The 18,779-nt window shown below is 54.9% G+C and overlaps 2 protein-coding genes across 3 annotated transcripts in view; both read left to right on the top strand.

Annotated features, from left to right (window-relative positions):
- MKS1 (MKS transition zone complex subunit 1) overlaps positions 1–18,779 on the top strand; it is a 104,839-nt gene that overhangs the window by 22,165 nt on the left and 63,895 nt on the right. The gene's annotated exons all lie outside the window — the stretch shown is intronic.
- Positions 1–18,779, top strand: part of STX1A (syntaxin 1A) — a 65,912-nt gene that overhangs the window by 5,597 nt on the left and 41,536 nt on the right. For both annotated transcript variants that reach the window (XM_051635388.1, XM_051635389.1), the window contains exons 2-3: positions 11,915–11,992; positions 13,523–13,622. In XM_051635388.1, the coding sequence (XP_051491348.1) occupies positions 11,915–11,992; positions 13,523–13,622 (178 nt within the window). The remainder of the gene's footprint in view (positions 1–11,914; positions 11,993–13,522; positions 13,623–18,779) is intronic.

Below are 18,779 nucleotides of genomic sequence, written 5' to 3'. Positions count from 1 at the left end.
CATCCAGCCTGGCCTTAAAAACCTCCAGGGATGAGGCATCAAAAACCTCCCTGGGCAACCCATTCCAGCTCCTCACCACCCTGAGAGTGAATAATTTCTTCCTAATATCTCACTTAAATCTCCCCTCCCTCAGTTTAAAACCATCACCCCTTGTCCTATCACTGTCTTCTCTGATGAAAAGCCCCTCCCCAGCTTTCCTGGAGCCCCTTCAGGCACTGGAAGGTGCTCTAAGGTCTCCCTGGAGCCTTCTCTTCTCCAGGCTGAACACCCCAACTCTCTCAGCCTGTCTCCAGAGCAGAGCTGCTCCAGCCTTGGATCATCTTGGTGACCCTTCTCTGGCCCCTCTCCATCAGGTCTGTATCTTTCTTGTGCTGAGGGCACCAGAGCTGGACACAGCTCTCCAGGTGGGGTCTGACCAGAGCAGAGCAGAGGGGAATAATCACCTCCTGGCCCTGCTGGCCACACTTCTTTGGATGCAGCCCAGGATGGGGTTGGCTCTCTGGGCTCCAGCACTCACTGGTGGCTCATGTTGAGCTTCTCATCTTCTCCCACCCCCAAGCTGCAGGGGTGTGTGTGTTAAAAATAAAAGGAGAGAGGAAGCCAGGTTGGCTCCAGGTCCAACCCAGTCGATCCAGCCTCTTCCTGCCCGTGGCAGCTGCAGTCTGCAGCCCCCCTGGTGACAACCCCGAGCTGCTCCTGGTGAGGATTCCTCTCTCTTGGAGGCACAAATATGAATTGACCCAAGCAGGAGGCTCATCTCACTGTGATCTGTCTGGGAAGGGGGGCTTTGCTGGAGCCACCTCCAGCTGCACCAGTCCCTGCTGACCCCGGGGACAGATACATGTGCTTATTTCAGTGCCATCTTCCTTTCCCTTCCTAACCCTCCTGGTGGCCGGGTGTGCTTTCCAGTTCTTCTGTTCAACCAAAAGGGTCACGTAAATAATTCAGCTTGGCTGCCTGGGGACCCGGGGCTGTCACATGGCTCGGAGTGTGTGTCTGCAGCCTGCCTGGCCTGGCCGGAGCTGGTGGGGTGGGAGGTGTTGCTGGAAGGATGGAGAGCAGCCTCCAGGGTGAGGGCTTGGGGTGTTGTGTGATGAGAAGCTCAACATGAGCCAACACTGTGCACTGGAGCCCAGAAACCAACCCTGTCCTGGGCTGTGTCACCAGCAGCGTGACCAGCAGGGCCTGGGAGGGGATTGTCCCCTCTGCTCTGCTCTGCTGAGACCCCCCTGCAGGGCTGGGGCCAGTGCTGGGGTCCCCAATACAAGAAGGACATGGAGGTGTTGGAGCAAGTCCAGAGGATCCATGAAGATGATCCAAGGGCTGGAGCAGGAAAGCTGGGGAGGGACTTTGGACAGGGGCAGGGAGGGATGGGATGAGGGGGAAGGGTTCCCAACTGAAAGAGGGGAGATGGATGAGGTCTGGAGCAACCTGGTCTAGTGGGAGGTGTCCTTGTCTGTGGCAGGGGGGTTGGCACTGGATGGTCTTGGAGGTCCCTTCCAACAGTTTTCTGGGGCTGGAAGGAGCAGAGCTGCTGGGGAAGGCTGTGCACCATGGCCACTTTTGGGTCATTCCTGGCCTGAGCCTCTCCCCACTGTGAGGGTGCCTCTCTGGGGCAAGGAAGCTGCTTTGCCTGCTCCCTTGTGGTTCAGGAGAGCAGGAGGGAGTGAGCCACAGTGAGTCCTTGCTCCCCAGGAAGATGAGGGAGGTGATGTAGAGTGAGCCCAGAGCACCTGCCTTGCACACTCTCCATCTGAGATATTCCTCTGCTCCTCAGCAGCTGGGGGTGCTGTTTGCAGCAACAGGCATGCACCCAAGAAGGGGAAACCAAGAAAAACTTGGGAAGACCCTTAAACGTTCTTTCAAGTCAGCAGCTGGCAAGGTCCAGCCTTTAGGTCAGCTCTGGATGGTGCTTCATGTCCCCAGCCCAGGGGGATGCTGGTGTCTGCATCCTGTGGGCAATGGGTGGTGGTTTGGGGCTCAGCACTGATCTTGGAGGAGGATGCTGAGCCCTGGTAACTTGGTGTCTGCTGCCGACCTCAAGGTTTGGTGTGGTGGCCACTTGGTGGTCCTGCTGCCATCACCCTGACATGCAGAACTACTCTTTGCCTCCTGCAGCCCAGCCCCACAGGGTGATGAGATGTTGCATTTCCAAGCCCCATCCCTTGGCTGTGCTGGAGGTCTGAGAGGGCTCCAGCCAAAGGGGTTCAGAGGAGCTCCTGTTGGTTTAGTTGCCAGAGTCTTGGTCTTGGTGTGAGCAGCTCGGAAGTTCTACAAATGTTTGTTTTGCTCCGGATCTCCCCGTTAACAAGATTTCTCAGGAAATATGCAAAATTATCAACTACAGGCAGAAGATGTTCAGTAAGGCTCATTAAGCCAAGTACTGTCATCAATTGGTCCTTCCAGAAAATTATGTCTGTTAGCAAAAAGGAAGAGAGGGAGCCCAAGTGGAAGGCCTGAGAAGACAGAGGGTGCAGCAGTGTCCTGGCTCTGGGTGGCTGGAAGGTGACCTGAAGGTCCTTGGACTGTGGTGTCTGCAGGACTGTCCTTGGAAGGAGATGTGTGGGGAGGGGAAGGCAAGAGGAGAAGGGTGGTGTGGGAAGCAGAAACAGAGCGATGCTGTGTCAGGACCAGACCAGGCACAAAGCCAACAGAACCGTCTTTAGTTAGAAAAAGTACAAACCGAGGCACCTCTGGAAGCAGAAGGAGCAGGAGGTTTTGCTGAGCTGGGGGCAGGGGGAGATGCCACAGGCTGCCTGGCAGGGCCAGGGTCTGAAGTGCGGGCGCTGCTTTGCCCCACAGATGGGTGAGCAGCTGATGGCCCTTAGCAGAGAACACACCGTGGCATGTGGTGTGGCACGGGCTCATGGGATGGTGACCTTCAGACGTCATCTAGTTCCAACTCCCCTGCATGGGCAGGGACACCTCCCACCAGCCCAGGCTGCTCCAAGCCCCATCCAACCTGCCCTTCAACACTTCCAGGGATGGAGCAGCCACAGCTTCCCTGGGCAACCTGGGCCAGGGTCTCACCACCCTCAGAGTAAAACATTTCTCCCTATGTCCAACCTAACCCCACCCTCATTCAGGTTAAACCCTTGTCCCTTGTCCTGTCACTGCAGGCCCTGCTCAAAAGTCTCTCTCCCTCTTCCTTGAAGCACTGAGTGGCCTCAGGAAGGTCTCTTGGAGCCTTCCCTTCTCCAGCCTGCACAAACCCCACTCCCTCAGCCTGTCTCCATAGCAGAGATGTCCCAGCCCTGGGACCATTCTGGTGGCCTCCTCTGGCCCTGCTCCCCCAGGGCCATGTCTGTCTTATGCTGCCTATGGAGAGGCTGCCCAGATCCCCTTGAGGTCGAGGCCAGTGCTGTGTTTGTGTGTCTGTGTTGGGGATCTTGCTGCTGCACACAACCTCTTTGTCCTGTTTCACAACCCTGTCAAGAGCTGTGGAGAAGTTGCCTGTCTCTGCTGCCACCAGACAGCCGTTGTGGGACCACAGTCATCAAATTCTGGAATGGTTTGCATTGGAAAGACACGTTTAGTCCAACCCCATTGCCCTGGGCAGGGACATCATCCGCTAGATCAGGTCCTGGCTGGGTTGTAAAATTCCAAATCTCCTGCCCCAATTAATTTGTGTTAATTTCTCGTTAGACCAGTGTTCTCCTTTTGGAGGAGGTTCCTCCTCCCTGCTCTCTGCTCTGGTGTCCCCCTCTGCAGTCACCTTCAGGCACAGGGGACAAACCTGGGCCATGTGGTGTCAGAATCTGCTGCAAGATGGGGCTGAGCTTCTTGTCAGTGGCGTGGGACTTCAGTGTCTAGTGGATACTTGCAGACCCGGGTTTCTTTTCATGGGAACTAACTCAAGAATAATTAAAATTAAAATTAAAATAATCTCAGGGTTTCCCAGAGCTCATGGCCAGCTGGGGCAGTCCTGCTGTCATCTCTGCTGCAGGTCTTACAGTAGGAAGTCTGCCTTTTTATCTGCTGTTGCTTTCATATCTTCCATCAAGTCTTGTCAGACTTTGGGTTTGTAATGCATGAAATGACTGTTTGGGTTTTGCAGAAGACATTTGCCTTCTGAGAGGGTTGGTGTCTCACCTGGATTGTGCTAAGGTTCCCTTATATGGTCTAGGCAAGAGCACCAAAGAAGTGTCGTTCCCATGTTTGAGCATTTGTGGCCATTTGAACAACCTGGTCTTGTGGGGAGCGTCCCTGCCTGTGGTAGAGGGGTTGGACTGGAGGGTCTTTGAAGGTCCCTTCCAAACCAACACGTTCCGTGAGTGTCTGTAGACAGTGCAGTCTGATTTGAAGGATAACCATTCTATGGAGTGCCTTGATTTTCACGTGTTGATCCTCTCCTGGTGACGTGGGAAGTGGGAGCTGTGGTGCTGGCTGTGTCACCTCCTCTGCCTGAGGCTTTCCTTCTCTTTTCACCAGCAGCTTCCCAGTACAGACCTCATGGTCACTGGTGGGCATCACTAGGGCGTGGTGTCAATCAGAGGACACTTGGTAGACACCAAAGCACGATGCTGATCCTGGCAGAACCCTCTCCAAGTGCTGGCCCTGATGAATACATGACAAGGAGGAGAGGAGAGACAAGTGCTGTGGCTGCAGTTGCTTCTGCTGTCCGTGTGAAGCTCTGGTGTGCACAGGAGCTGTAACAACAGTGGAGTCACCATCAGAAGGACATGAAGAAATTAATGTCAGGTGGATTAAGTCTGTAGTTGGTTTTGTTTAGATTTGTAAAGCATTGACTGTAAATTATTGATGCCTTTCCAGTAGGCCATAGTGCTGTCCATGTCCTAGAGCTACAGGAGGAGGTCCATGATCTCAGTTCCTTGCTCCCTGCAGGTCTGGTGGCACCTCTGTAACCTCTGATGTTCGCTCTTAGAAGTTAAGTGGAATTTTACAGGCCTGCTCCTAAAACTGAGCTGAGGAGTTGAGCGTGGCTCTGGTGAAAGGGTTTGGGCTTCGTGCCAAGGGCCAGGAACGTAATTCTGCAGCAGTGAAAGCCAACACCTAAGGACAAAACTGTTGGAAATCTTGTTCTCCCTCACACTGCTGGTGCTGGAAATTGGAAACGTGCACTGACTCATGCAGACGTTGCTGATTTCTGGTCATTTGTGCCTTGAACTTGGATTCCTCAAAAAGTTGTTAGTGGGAAGTATGGGCTGGTTTTGGTAAATGTTGGGATTCAGTGTAGTTGAGATGAGGCCTGGGTGCTATAAAATACCCAGCTCATGGTCCTGCACAGCTGAGCTATGGATCTGGTCTGCAAACAATGCCCAGACTGAGGCTGTAGGTAATTAAGATGTCATCTCATGTGGTTCAGCTCTCCAGGGTTCTCTCCTGGGAGCAGACCCTCTGGCTTTCCTCATCCCTGTCATTCACACCCCTCCCTGAAAAACCCTCTGGAGCAGGACTTCTGCCTCTGGACTACTGAGGAAAAACTTGCTTTGGCTGCTGCAAAACACTACAGCAAACCTTAAGGTCAATGCAGCCTCCGAGGGTGGTGGGTTGGTGGGTAAGAGAGCTTTGAGCGCTTTGGATCTTGTTCAGGTGAAGCTTCAGTGAGCTGCTGAGCATCACAGAGCTGGGCTGGGATGTTCCCAGGGATCTGGAAACTTTAATATGTGTCCTGTAGGCTTTATAAGATGTCTTAGGGGAGCTCTGGGTGCAGCTTCTGCTCGGTTGTTCTGGCCTTGTCTTTCTCAGCGACGTGCGCAGCCGCGCTCTGGAACCGTGGGGAGCAAACTGGCACAGGAGCCCTCGGGTGCCACAGCAGCACCCTGGGCTGATGGCCTTGGACACGGGACACAAGGTGGCCAGTTTTGGAGCTCCATGTGCCACTCCATGCCCCAGCCACCACCCACTGCTGCCCCGGTAGCACCTCCTGGCTGAGCAGCCTCGTGGTGTGTGTCCCACAGGGCTCTTCTGTTTGGGTGTGGGAAGGGCTTTTGTGCAGAGACAGTCAAACCCAGATGGCTGCAGTTCCTCAGGCTGGGCAGATCAGTGTGGAGGTGTCCAGTGCATTAAAAAAATAAAAGACCCCACCAGATTCAGCCTGGTGAGCAGCATCCTGCACCTCTGGGGGATGGAGCCTTTTGCTTCATTTAACGGTCCCTAAAAGGAAGGGAGCAGCTGTTGTGGCCTTTTCCATTCCCTGTGCTTTTGTGAAGCTTTCCTTGTCTCTGCTGGGGCTGGGAGCCTGCAGCCCTGCAGGCTGGCTGGAAGCAGGGCTGGGGCTGCCTACCTCCCTCCCTGCCTCCCTCCCTGCCTGCTCCCCATGCCCTGCCTGCTCCCTGCTCCCCTGCCTGCTCCTTGCTCCCTCCCTCCCTGCCTGCTCCCTGCCTCTGCTCTCGGGAGTTTCCCAGGAAGGGGCTTTGGGGGGCTGAGCCAGGGGGTCAGCAGGGCCCCAGGGGCTGCAGGGGTCCCCAGCAATGGCTGAGCCCTGGTTCCTTGGCTCTGCTGCCTGTAGGGGCTCCTCAGCTGCATCTGGACACGGCGGGATGCTCCTGCAGTGCTGGCAGAGGAGGGCAGGAGCTCAGGCCTGTGTGCAGCTGCTGCTGAGACACCAGAGACCTCATCCCACCCTGCCTGCTGCCTCTGGCTTTGGAGGAGAGCAGGCTTCGAGTCTCCCTGCTTGGTTTGTGCTCCTCTGCCATCTCCCAGAAATTGCCTGAGGAGTGAGTGGGGCTGGTGTGAACCAGAGGGATGTTGATCTGCTCCATAGTGAGTTTCTTGGTGCTGTGCTTGTTGCAAAACCCACAGAGCTGGGATGTGCAGGGGCTCTGGACCATCTGCCCATCCACTGCTCCACTTTGCCAGGGAGGGCATCACAGCTTGTTCCTGCCTCCTCTTGGGATTTTGGCCCTTGTGGAAGGGCACGTTTAACCCTGTGAGGCCCCAAAAGATGCTGGGGAAGCTCTGGCTGAAGGCACCAGGGAGGCAGTGGCTCCCAGAGCTGTCCCTGCTGCTGCTGCTCAGCCTCTGGTGGGCTGGAGTTGGGCAGCACCAGCAGGTAGTTTGACCTAGACCAGTTCTTTCCACATGGCTTTGCAAACCTGGGGTGCTCACAGAAGGGTTGTGTGAAGCCCCAGCATGGTCAGCTGAGTGGTGGATGGTTCAGGTTTCCTCAGGAGAAGTATTTGGGTGGTGTTTCTGCAGCAGGGTCTGGGCAGGCTCTTCACGCTGGGGCTGCGCGTGTCTGCGGGGCTGGACCCAGCCCTGGGGTGGAGGGAGATGCTGAGGGCAGATGATCCTTCAGTGCCCATACCCCCAGGAGCTGGGCCTGCCTGGTGCTCTCTCCTCTCCCTCAGGGCTCTGAGAGCCCTGCAGCTGCTGCTGCCTCCCTGGGGGGTGTCACGGTTGTGGGGCTGGGCCAGGGAGCTGGCGCGTGTGCTGGAGGTGGCGTGGAGGGTATTTCCAAGGACAGATGGTGCTCTTCTCCAGCCCGGAATGACACGTGCTATCCCGAGCAGCAGGTTCCATCCTTGTCATTTCCTTTTTGCTGGGCTCCTGCTGCTCTTCCTGCAGGCAGCAGGGCCGGGTCTGCCCTAAATAAACATCTCCTGCCCGTCCATCCCTCGCTGCTGCACCGGCCGCGTGGGAACTGGAAGTGCCTCCAGAGAGGCTGCGTCTGGCTTGGGCAGGAACCTTCTCCTGGGGCAGTGGGTTGTGTCCCTCTGGGATTTCTGAGTCCCAACACGTGGCAGGGTCCCATGGGCAGCAGGGATGGGACCAAGCAGGCCTGTGGCATCCTGTGTGCTGCGAGCCAGGAGTGCTTTGGAGGTGGAAGGGACGGGCAAGAGGGGAGGAGGAGATGGGCATCTTGGTGGGCATCATGTCTTTCTTCTGCCACCAAGGCTGTCTGGCCTGTGAGGTCAAGGTAAAAGCCCGTGTTGAAATATAATGCCAGGGAATGTTTTCCTCCCCAGCTTCAGAAAGGGGCTAAAAACTGATGGAGATTAAGATCTGGTGGGAAGGAGGATGCTGTGAACTGGGGGTGCGTGTATCTGGGGCAGCTTTTGCGTTGGTCGCTGTATCTTCCATCAGTTGTGACGTGTCCCCAAGATCCATTAGTGTTAAGTATTTCTGAGATCCTTGGGATGGGGGTGTAGGTGGGAGGTGACCACTCGTGCCCTTTGGGATAACACTGGCACATGGTGGGGAGAAACTGAGCCTGATTGCTGTGCTGGAAGTGTGTTCCTCAGAATGGTTTGTGTTGAAAGGGACCTTAGAGATCATCCAGTCCCAACCCCCTGCATGGGCAGGGACACCTCCCACCAGCCCAGGTTGCTCCAAGCCCCATCCAACCTGCCCTTCAACACTGCCAGGGATGGGGCAGCCACAGCTTCCCTGGGCAACCTGGGCCAGGGTCTCCCCACCCTCACAGCAAAGAATTTCTTCCTCAGATCTCATCTCCATCTCCCCTCTTTCAGTTGGGAACCCTTCCCCCTCATCCCATCCCTCCCTGCCCTTGTCCCAAACCCCTGCCCAGCTTTCCTGGAGCCCCTTCAGGCACTGGAAAGTGCTCTAAGGTCTCCCTGGAGCCTTCTCTTCTCCAGGCTGAACACCCCAACTCTCCCAGCCTGTCTCCAGAGCAGAGCTGCTCCAGTCTTTGGATCATCTTCATGGCCCTCTCCGGAGTTGCTGTGACAGCTCCATGTCCTTCTTGTGTTGGGGACCCCAGAACTGCCATGGGCTGTATGAAGAGCCCTGTTTGGGGTCCACAAGCAGACCCAGAGTGATGCCTCCACCAGCTCTGTTGCGCCTGAAGCAGTGCAGGTGATTCCCCAGCATCTACAGCACGTGGGCAGGAGGGCTCCACCATCCAGGAGATTAGAAATCAGCATGTCCTAAAGCTAGAAAGGATGTACACGTGGATAGATGTGTTCTAGGTGAATGTAGGTACCACCCATGTCTGCATTTCAGCTTCTGTGCCCCCAGAAGTCCCACTTTGTGCCGTGCCTGATATTAAGCATCAAACTGCTTCCATGAAGACAGGAGGTACCCAGAGCCCACCAGATGGGCTGTTGTAACACCCTGAACTCTGCAAGGTCCTGCGCCTGGGTCGGGGCATCCCCAGCACAGTTACAGGCTGGGTGGAGAATGGATCAAGAGCAGCCCTGAGGAGAAGGACTTTGGGGTGTTGTGTGATGAGAAGCTCAGCATGAGCCAGCCCTGTGCTGGTGAATCAGGGTGTGATCACGGGCTGGATGGGTGGTGCAGCAGCTGTGGAGCTGGGGCTCCAGGTGACAGCCTTTCAGTTGCTACAGCAGGTTTGAGTGAGGCTGGTGCAGTGGTGGTAGGGGACATCACAGGATCACAGAATTTTGGGGGTTAGAAGGGACTTCTAAAGATCATCCAGTCCAACCCCCCCGCCAGAGCAGGACCAAAACTAGGGCAGGTCACTCAGAAAGGCATCCAGACAGGTCTGGAAAGTCTCCAGAGAAGGAGACTCCACAGCCTCTCTGGGCAGCCTGTCCCAGGGCTTTGTCACCCTCCCAGGAAAGAAGTTCTTCCTCATCTTGAGGTGGAACTTCCTGGGCTCCAGTTTGAATCCATTGCCCCTTGTCCTGTCACAGGGCACAAGTGACAAGAGCTTGTCCTGCCTTCCTGATGCCCTCATGTATTTATAGACATGAATTAGATCCCCTCTCAGCCTTCTCCTCTCCAGACTAAACAGCCCCAGGTCTCTCAGCCTTTCCTCATCAGGCAGGTGTTCCAGCCCCTTCATCATCCTTGTAGCCTCCATTGGACTCTCTCCAGCAGATCCCTGTCCCTCTGGAACTGGGGAGCCCAGAAGTGGACACAACACTCCAAGTGAGGTCTCACCAGGGCAGAGTCGAGGGGGAGGAGAACCTCCCTGACCTGCTGGACACACTCCTCCTAATGCACCCCAAGATACCATTGGCCTTCTTGGTCACAAGGGCACATTGTTGTCCCATGGAGAACTTGTTGCCTACCAGGACTCCAGGGTCCTTCTCCATGGAGTTGCTCTCTAGCAGATCACCTCCTGGCCTGTCCTGGTGCATTTTGTTGTTCCTTCCCAGACATGGGAGAGGAGAAGACACAGGTCTCTCTAGCCTGGTGACATCGGGGTGCAGATGTAACAGAGCTCATGGCCAAATCCTGCCCCTGTGTGGGGCTGTGTTGGGTGGTGTGAGCCATGGCCAAGCTCTGCTCTCAGCCCCAGCTGTGCTCTGGTTCTCATTGCCATGGGAGCACTGTGGGGAGCAGGACAGGCCACTGTGGGTCTGGTGCGAGGGCAAACTGCTCCATTTTGAAAAGCAAAAACTTCTGAGAAGCTGAGTCCTGCCTGATGCCAAGGGCTCCTCATGTCTGGTCAGGCTCAGGCCCCTCTGCGGGCAGGGGACACCAGCCTCACTCCTGGTCATGCACCCCCCTCCATGCTGTGTTTTAGCAACACAGGGAAGAGATCCAGGTCGAAGCAGAGAAAGCTTTAGGTGCTCCTCCTCAGGTTCATCTTGCCCAGGTCCATCAGAATCTAAACACCCTGACCCATTGCTGGTGGGTGGGTCCTACCCTGCCCCAGCCTGGCCACGCTGGCAGCTCCTGCTGAGCCCCTGGTGGGAAGGCCTGGCTGTGGCCAAGATGGACAGTCCTCAGTTCCTGGCTTCAGGGAACATTTCTTTGTGCCCACAGAGTGGTGGGTGAGGTGCAGCAAGGTGTGCTTTTCTCTGTCGAGGTGAGGTTTGCACTCAGGTCACGGTTGCTTGCGAATCTCCAGGTCTGTGGATCAACCTTTTGTGAAGTGGTTACCAAAGCAAAGGGTGCAGTGGGGGGTGGCAAGGCTCAAAGCTGAGGTCTCCTCTGGGTGACACCACCCAAATCAGTCACCCTTGGTCGAAAAGACAATTTGAAGGGAAGAACAGGTGCCTCACCTGACTTATTTAAGGGTAAGAGGCATCTCTCTGGAGCCTGTGTTGACTGGCTCTGCAACGTGCAAAGGGGCCATCGTTTGGTGGGTGAACATCTGCAGGATGTGGGACAACTATCGGATGAGCAGAGACAGCCCTCCCCCTGAAATCTTTTCCAATCCACTGACTCCTTCCTTCTGGTGAAGATGGAGTGAGATGAAACTTGTCTGCCCCATTAATTTTCCATTTCCCTCCATCATGTACCTGCTTTGGATAATAATCCTTTAAATGTCTCCTTATCCAGAGGACTGTCATTTCTCTTTCCCCTGTGATCCCGTGTCCTCTGCCTCGCTGGGACGGGAGGTGTTTGAGCTCTGATGACAATGGCACACACACTGCTGCAGACAAGGACAACCTCTTAGTTGCCTGCTGTGGCTTTTACTAGTTTTCTTGTATTTTCTGTTCTCTCCCATTTTTCCTGAATTCTGCAACATCCTTCCTGCTTTCCTCTTGCAGGAACCCTCCTGCTTTCGTCCCTGCAACATCCCTGGTGCTTTCCCATCACAGCATCCCTCCTGCTTTCCCCTTGCAGCATCCCTCATGTTTTCCCCCTGCAACATCCCTCCTGCTTTCCCATCTCAGCATCCCTCCTGCTGTCCCTTCACCCTGTACCCTGTGTTTTCCCAGCCCTGCTCTCAGCTTTAGTTCAGATTTCCCTTCTCCAGGTTCTCCATGTGCACAGCAGGACCATTACTCCTGCTCCGTGCTTGCTGCAGGACCCCCAGGGGGCAGGTGGCTGTGGGGGTTGTGTGTCCTGCCTTCACAGCTGGGGCTGCCTGTTCTCGTCTGGCTTGGTGTCCCCACAGTGCTCTGGTGTGGCAGTGCTCGGAGTGTCCTGTGCTCCAGCTGGCTTTTGCCCCAGCTCCTGGGAACAAGTGATCAAAGGAGAAGGCGTAGACGCCCCTAAGAAGCTCCTGAGATGGAGCTGCAAGCTTTGTAGGAAGCACTTGTTGATGTCTCTCTCTGTGTCGTTGCAGGCGAAGGACAGTGATGATGATGATGAAGTCACTGTCAGCGTGGACCGGGACCGCTTCATGGACGAGTTCTTTGAGCAGGTGAGACGTTGGTTTGCCCAGTGCAGCTTTAAATCCAGTTCAGAACTTTTTGTTAGTGCTGGGGAGGCTTCGGGGCAGTGGTCAGGGTGGGGATGGGGTCCAGCCCTGGCTGATGCTTCTCAGCTCCTGCTTGGTGTCCCTGAGGCTCATAGAATCATTAAGGTTGGAAGGAACCTTAGAGATCACCAAGTTCCAACCCCTCTGCCATGAGCAGGGAACCCTATCACTAGACCAGGTTGCACAAAACCAGAGCTCAGAGCACTCTTCAGCAGGAACTGAGTGTCCTCAGAGACCTGGGGCTGCCATGGGCTCACCTGGCCCTGTGGATGCTCCACCTCCTCCCCCAGAAACCAGTGGGGCTGCTCGGCCAGTGACCAGCTGTGGGCAGAGGGTGAACCTGGTGGTCTCCAGCTTCTCCTGAAAGCACCTCTGTGGAGTAGCAGGTTCTATATGGGCTCCATTGAATTTTGTTCCCTTCATTACAAACAAGAGGTTGTCTGCTGGTGTGTGGGTGGCTGGAAGATCTGCATGCGGATTTTTAGCACCCCCTCAGCATGGTCTGTGTGTAGGGGGTGTTAAAATGTCTCTGTGCAGGCAACAGAGTGGGGAATGAAAAAAACCTGACGTGCAGATGGATGGAGATGAGCAAAGGGGTGGTGTGAGTCAAAGGAGAAGACACAGCCATGGGGTGGGCAGCCCAGCAGGCAGAGGTTCCCCCTCAGCGATGCTGGAGGGTCTCCTTGTGGTGCAGGGAAGATGCCAGCGTGGATTTGCTGACACATTTGTCCTCCCTGGTGTGTGGGGTGAGGGTCAAACTGGGCTTCTCAGCTCCTGGAGCAAAGAGCCATGGGAGACTGTGCTGGGATGAGCCCCTGGCTTGTGCAGCCTCAGCAATGTTCTCCCTGCTACAGGTGCAGAGGCTGGAGATCCATAGATCTGATGCTCAGTTAAATCAGCCCCAAACGTTCCTGCAAGTTCCCAGATAATAATAGAGTATATTAATATAATAATATATTTTATAAAAAATAGGGTATATTTAGATAAGATCTTAGGAGGAAATTCTTTGCTGTGAGGGTGGTGAGAGCCTGGCCCAGGTTGCCCAGGGAAGCTGTGGCTGCCCCATCCCTGGCAGTGTTGAAGGGCAGGTTGGATGGGGCTTGGAGCAGCCTGGGCTGGTGGGAGGTGTCCCTGCCCATGCAGGGGGTTGGATCTGGATGGTAGTAAAGGTCCCTTCCAACCCAAACCAGTCTGGGATTCTGTAATGATATAATATATTAATAATATACAATAATATAATAAAAAATAAACCCCAAACTTGACTGCAGATCTGGCTGCTGTCACATGGAAGGTCTGATTTCATGATGGTCCTAAAGTTCGAGCATCCAGCTGGAAAATATTCATCCAGGAAGATGTTTGTTGTAGTTCAGATGTGTCACGGTTGCTTTGGGTTAGGGTTTAATAACCCCCCTTCACCCTTTCCAAAAGTTCTGGCCTCTCACAGGAGATTTGTCTTCTTCTTCATCTCCACAGGTGGAAGAAATTCGAGGGTTCATCGATAAAATTTCTGAGAACGTGGAGGAAGTGAAGAGGAAGCACAGTGCCATTCTTGCTTCACCCAATCCTGACGAGAGTGAGTGAGCTCTGAGCTGCTGGGCTGCTGGGTAGGAGGTGGAGTCAGTCAGAAGTCCTGTTCTCTTCAGGTGGCCATGGCTGGAAAGGCACAAGCTGCCAAGGTGGCTCTGGAGAGCGAGGGCTGGGACCTGCATGGGAAGGAGATGGAGGGACAGGTGGTGGCTTTGACCTTGAGAGGTGGTGGGGGCCTAGCAAAGCTGCCAGGGGGAGTTCCTGAAGGGTGAGCAACGAGGAGGCTGAAAAGAGCAGTTGGTTGGTTTATGCTGGTTGGCTTTTGTCTTTCTCTGGGCTGTCCATGGAGGCAGCAGTTGTGGAACAGGCTGAGTGTTGCCCACGTGGCCCAGACAAGGTGCAGCTCTTCCTTGAGCCTACAGGGTGCATTTGTGATGGTCCTCTCTGTCCTGAAGGACATTGTGTTGCTGGCTGGTCCCTTCTGGACCTCACTGGTGCATTGGTGTTTTCTTCCCCAGTCTTGTGTTCCTGAGAAGGTTTTGTTGTCAGTGACAGAAGTTAAGGGTACGAGTACCTGAGAGGTGGCACCATTAGGGAGTCTGCAGGATCTGGCAGAGTTAGAGCTGTGGGTGATGGGTTTCTGGTCCCCAAATGTGAGCAGGGCATCTTCATTTGGACTTGGCAGAGTTAGGTTAATGGTTGGTAGAGTTAGATTGTGGTTGGAGTCAATGATCTTAAAGGTCTTTTCCAACCAGAGCAATTCTGTGATTCCCAGGGAGCCAGAGCAGCCAGCATGGGCTGAGCACCAGGGACTGGTGGGGTCAGCTGGACTTCCTTAGCACAGGGACTTTCCAGCTTTGGTGTCTGCAAACCCCTCTCTGAGGAGCAGGTGGGACCAAGGTGATGAGCTGTGCAGGGGTGAGTTGAGCTGCTCATTGGTGGGGCTGGACCCAGGTGGGCCACCTGCCAAGGGACATGGTTTGAACTTCTCTGCTGCCCCAAGCATGTCCTTCAGTCTTGCTGTGAACTCAGGGGTGTTCTCCTTTGTTCACCTCCCTCATGGTGCTGGTGGTGGCAGGCTGATGGTTGCTGCTGGGTGGTGGTGCAGGATGGCTCCCAGCTGCTGGCAGCTCCGTCATTGGCAACGGGACCACATCCATGGGCTAGTGGGCAACTGCAGAGGAGCTGTATGCTGCTTGTGACCATCAGGCTGTGGTGGCCCTGGCTCAGGGGTGTGACTGGGGAGCTGGAAAGCTGAGAGCAGATCTCTGTCTTGCCACCCACCCTCCTCCCATCCACTTCTCTTCATTTGCCCAGTGCAATTCCATGTCTACTCCAGTACAACGATACAAGTGTTGCTGGAGGTCCCAGGAGGTTGTCTGTACCCCCATTTTCTTCTGCCCAGCCCTGTGTCAAACCAAGAGATCCTGCTAATTACTTGGGAAAACCTGGTCCTTCTGAAATTTTCTGTGGCTCCCTTCTCCTGGCAGCTGTTCCTCAGACTCCGCTTGGCCAAGCCTGGGAGCGAGGGCTTTTCTCAAGGGAATTCACGTGTCTCAGGCTGCTGCTCCATCATCCTCCAGGCTCTTTTTGGGCTGTGCTCACACTGAGCGATGCTACAGTCCCTGTCTGGGTGTTGCCAGGGAGGAGCTGTCAGTGCTTTGGCTGTTGGGCTCAGGCGGTGACGGTGGCTGCTCGGGGCTGAGCCTGCAAAGGGCACTGCTGGCCTGCAGGGCTGAGCAGCTATTTAAAAGTCTTGAGATCTGCAGGGAACAACACGCTGTGACATTGGCGTGACTTCCAGGAGCATTCAGGAGGCTGGGAGTGCCTCTGGTGTTGGTTTGTAGGAAAAAATGCAGTTTTACAATGCCACAAACTTTTGGGCAGTGAAAGAAGAGTCTGCAGCTTGGTTAGAAGTTGGTGTTTTGTCACCAGAGCAGACAGGCCAGTGGCAGACAGACTCACAGACTGGGTTGGGTTGGAAGGGACCTTCAGAGATCACCCAGTCCAACCCCCTGCATGGGCAGGGACACCTCCCGTCACACCAGGTTGCTCCAAGCCCCATCCAACCTGCCCTTCAACACTTCTTGAACACAACCTCATGTCACTTGTGCCCCGTGACAGGACGAGGGGCACTGGATTCAAACTGGAGCCCAGGAAGTTCCACCTCAAGATGAGGAAGAACTTCTTTGCTGTGAGGGTGACAGAGCCCTGGGACAGGCTGCCCAGAGAGGCTGTGGAGTCTCCTTCTCTGGAGACTTTCCAGACCTGTCTGGATGCCTTTCTGAGTGACCTGCCCTAGTTTTGGTCCTGCTCTGGCAGGGGGGTTGGACTGGATGATCTCCAGAGGTCCCTTCCAACCCCTGACATTCTGTGATCCTGTGATTCATGGATGGGGCAGCCACAGCTTCTCTGGGCAACCTGGGCCAGTGCAGCATCACTCCATGTCCATCTGCTCCTCCAACCCCTGGTGAGGTGCAGGAAACGTGGCAGAAGTTCAACCAAAGATGGGATGAACCTCAGGCAGGAGCTGGGTCCTGCGGTTTGGTGGGGTGAAGGCTGTGCAGGACCCTGTGGTGGGGAAGGCAGCCCCCACCCCACCTCCTGAGCCTGCAGAGAACCTGATAATTAATGCAAAGGTTTGTAATCCAGGGAAGTTAATTTACTGATATTCATTTGGAAATGAAGAAGCAAGGTATGAGAGGGGGATGCAGCCAAGGGGCCCTGTCACAGAGGCCCTGAAAGGCTGGTCTTGGTGGGTCCTCACTGGTGTTTGCTTTTTAACATGGCAAATGGATGTCACCTGTGATCATGGGCAAGGCAAGATGATGCACTTTGAAGGGGCCAGTGGGGAGAGTTGAGGTGCTGCTTGTCCCCTCTGGAACAGGACCTCAGTTATTTCTCAGTGGTCTCTAAGCACGTAAAACCACCACTGCAAAGGTGATGGTTCCTCCAGGTTGTCAGAAGAAAGACACAGACTTTTCGTTCTTGTCTGGAGGCAAATGTGCAGCGTGTGGCACAGCTCAGTTTGGTGTGTGGTGCAGCACCTCCATCAGGAGGAGCCCTGAGTGGAGAGAGGGAGGGATTTCTGGCTGGATTCCTTGCTGCTTTTTCAGGGTCTCCTGATGGAAGAGAGGGACACCACAGGTGTGGTCCTGCTGGAACCTTAATGGTGGTGTGCACAGGCAGGAGCAAGCCCTTGGTGCTCTCCTGCACATGCTCTGCTGTTGCAGAAGGTGAGGTCTAGGTGTCCATGTGAGACCTGGATTACCCACCTACTGGCGTGGAGTGGAGGTGCTGGGCAGGATCCATGTTGGGCTCATCCTTCCTCTCTGCTGATCCCTCCCTGGCTGCACAGACTGTTCTCAGATGGGTGCTGCTGCTGCCTGGGCTTATTTTGGCACCTGGTGGGTGGGCAGCTGGTTGCTTTGCCACTGTGCCAGCAGAGGGGCAGCCTCCTGCTGTCTGCTCCTTGGAGCTCTGGTGGGATCACACCCAGGTGTGGGGATCAGGGGGGACTTCCCTGCTGAGCAGCTCCGTGCTGCAGGGTGGGCAGCATCATGTGGGGGCTTGGGGGCCTCGGGGTGGTTGTAGGGCTGGATTCATGGGATCACAGACTGGTTTGGGTTAGGTGGGACCTTAAAGACCATGCAGTTCCAACTCCCTTCATGGACAGGGATACCTCCCGCTAGACCAGATTGCTCAGGGCCCCATGCAACCTGCCCCTGAACACTTCCAGGGATGGGGCAGCCAACCTGGGCCAGGGTCTCACCACCCTCATGGCAAATAATTTCTTCCTAATATCCAATCTCAATCTCCTCTCTTTCAGCTTGGAACCTTTCCCCTAGTCCTGTCACTATATGGCCTTGTAAAAAGTCCCTCTCGGGAGTATTCCTCCCTGGGTTGAACCTTTGGCTGCTGCTGCTTCTGATTTGAGTCACAGCTCCTGGTAAACATGGTCCTAAAATCCATCCTGGTGAGCTGCTGGTGTTCCATCATCAAGCTGATGCTTGAAGCAGGCTGTTCATCCTCGGTTTTTGGTCTGGGCCACTTCCCAGAGGAGATGGTTTTGGGTGGCATATTGCCAACTGGAGAGGAATGAAGTTATATTGGTTGGTTAGTTGGTTGGTTGGTTGGTTGGTTGGTTGGTTGGTTGGTTTTTCTGGAGCAGTCAGGAAGGACTTCTCTGCCCTTGGTCTTCTCCATGCATTGCATCCTTCCCCATGGCCATGCTCATTGCTACAGAGTGTATCAGATGCTGTTTGCTGAATGAGTTGCCTCCAGGAACATAAATCTTTAAATCTGAAGTCATGTTGTTCAGCCTGTCAGCTCAGTCCATCTCCTCAGGCTTTGGAACACCCAATAAATATTTCAGACAGGGAAGGAGGTCCCTTGTGGCTCAGCACCAGGATGGAATGCAGGTTCAGTTGTGTGTACACTTGACCTCCAGTTTCACGTGCAGACTCAAAGGGGTGGCTTTGGAAACCAGGGCACAATTCCCAGATGACTTAGTTCAGGCTCTCTGTCTGCTGGAGAAAATTTGGTTTATTTGGAGAGTGGCCTCTGTACTTCCTAGCAGACCATCTCCTGGCAGAGAGATGTGCCAGGTGGTCAAGGAGACAAATCAGAACTGCTCACTTCTGTCTAATGTGTTGAGACAACACTGGCTGGTGCCAAGAAGGCAATTTTGAGCTGTCTTGGTGCCTAGACACCTCTGAGCAGGCTCTGTGCTCTCCTGCAAGTGTAACCTTGGTGCTCACCAGGTCCTTTTGGTAGGCACTGCTGGGAGGAGCGGGGGCTGATCCTTGGAGCTTCTCAGCTTGGGAACTGCTTTCCATGCCCTCTTAGCTGCATTGCCTACCATGCAGTGGTTTCTCTGAAGGCACATCCTCTCTGGTGCCCGGTGCCACCAGGGCAGAGAGCAGGTTTTCTTGAAGACCAGAAGCTGCAATCATGCTGCGTTGGAGGCTTCAGGCTCACGTGATGCTCCTCAGGGAAGAGCAGTGTGAGAGGACAAATGAGGGTTGTGGTGAAAAGCCTGACTTGGATCTCCTGGCCTTGCTCCACCACCCTCTGTGCTGCTTCTCCTGACTTCTTGGGATGGGAGGAGCCAGCCCAGAGTTCAGCAGGCCTGCCTCCCTGTGCTCTGCTCCTTTTCCTCCTCTGGGCAGGTCCCTAGAGGGAGGGTCTTCTCAGGCTGTCT

The sequence above is a fragment of the Apus apus genome, chromosome 18 (genome assembly GCF_020740795.1).
Source record: "Apus apus isolate bApuApu2 chromosome 18, bApuApu2.pri.cur, whole genome shotgun sequence".
In the NCBI taxonomy this organism is placed as follows: domain Eukaryota; kingdom Metazoa; phylum Chordata; class Aves; order Apodiformes; family Apodidae; genus Apus; species Apus apus.
The sequence above is the reverse complement of the archived record's forward strand: the minus strand, read 5'-3'. Positions and strand labels throughout refer to the sequence as shown.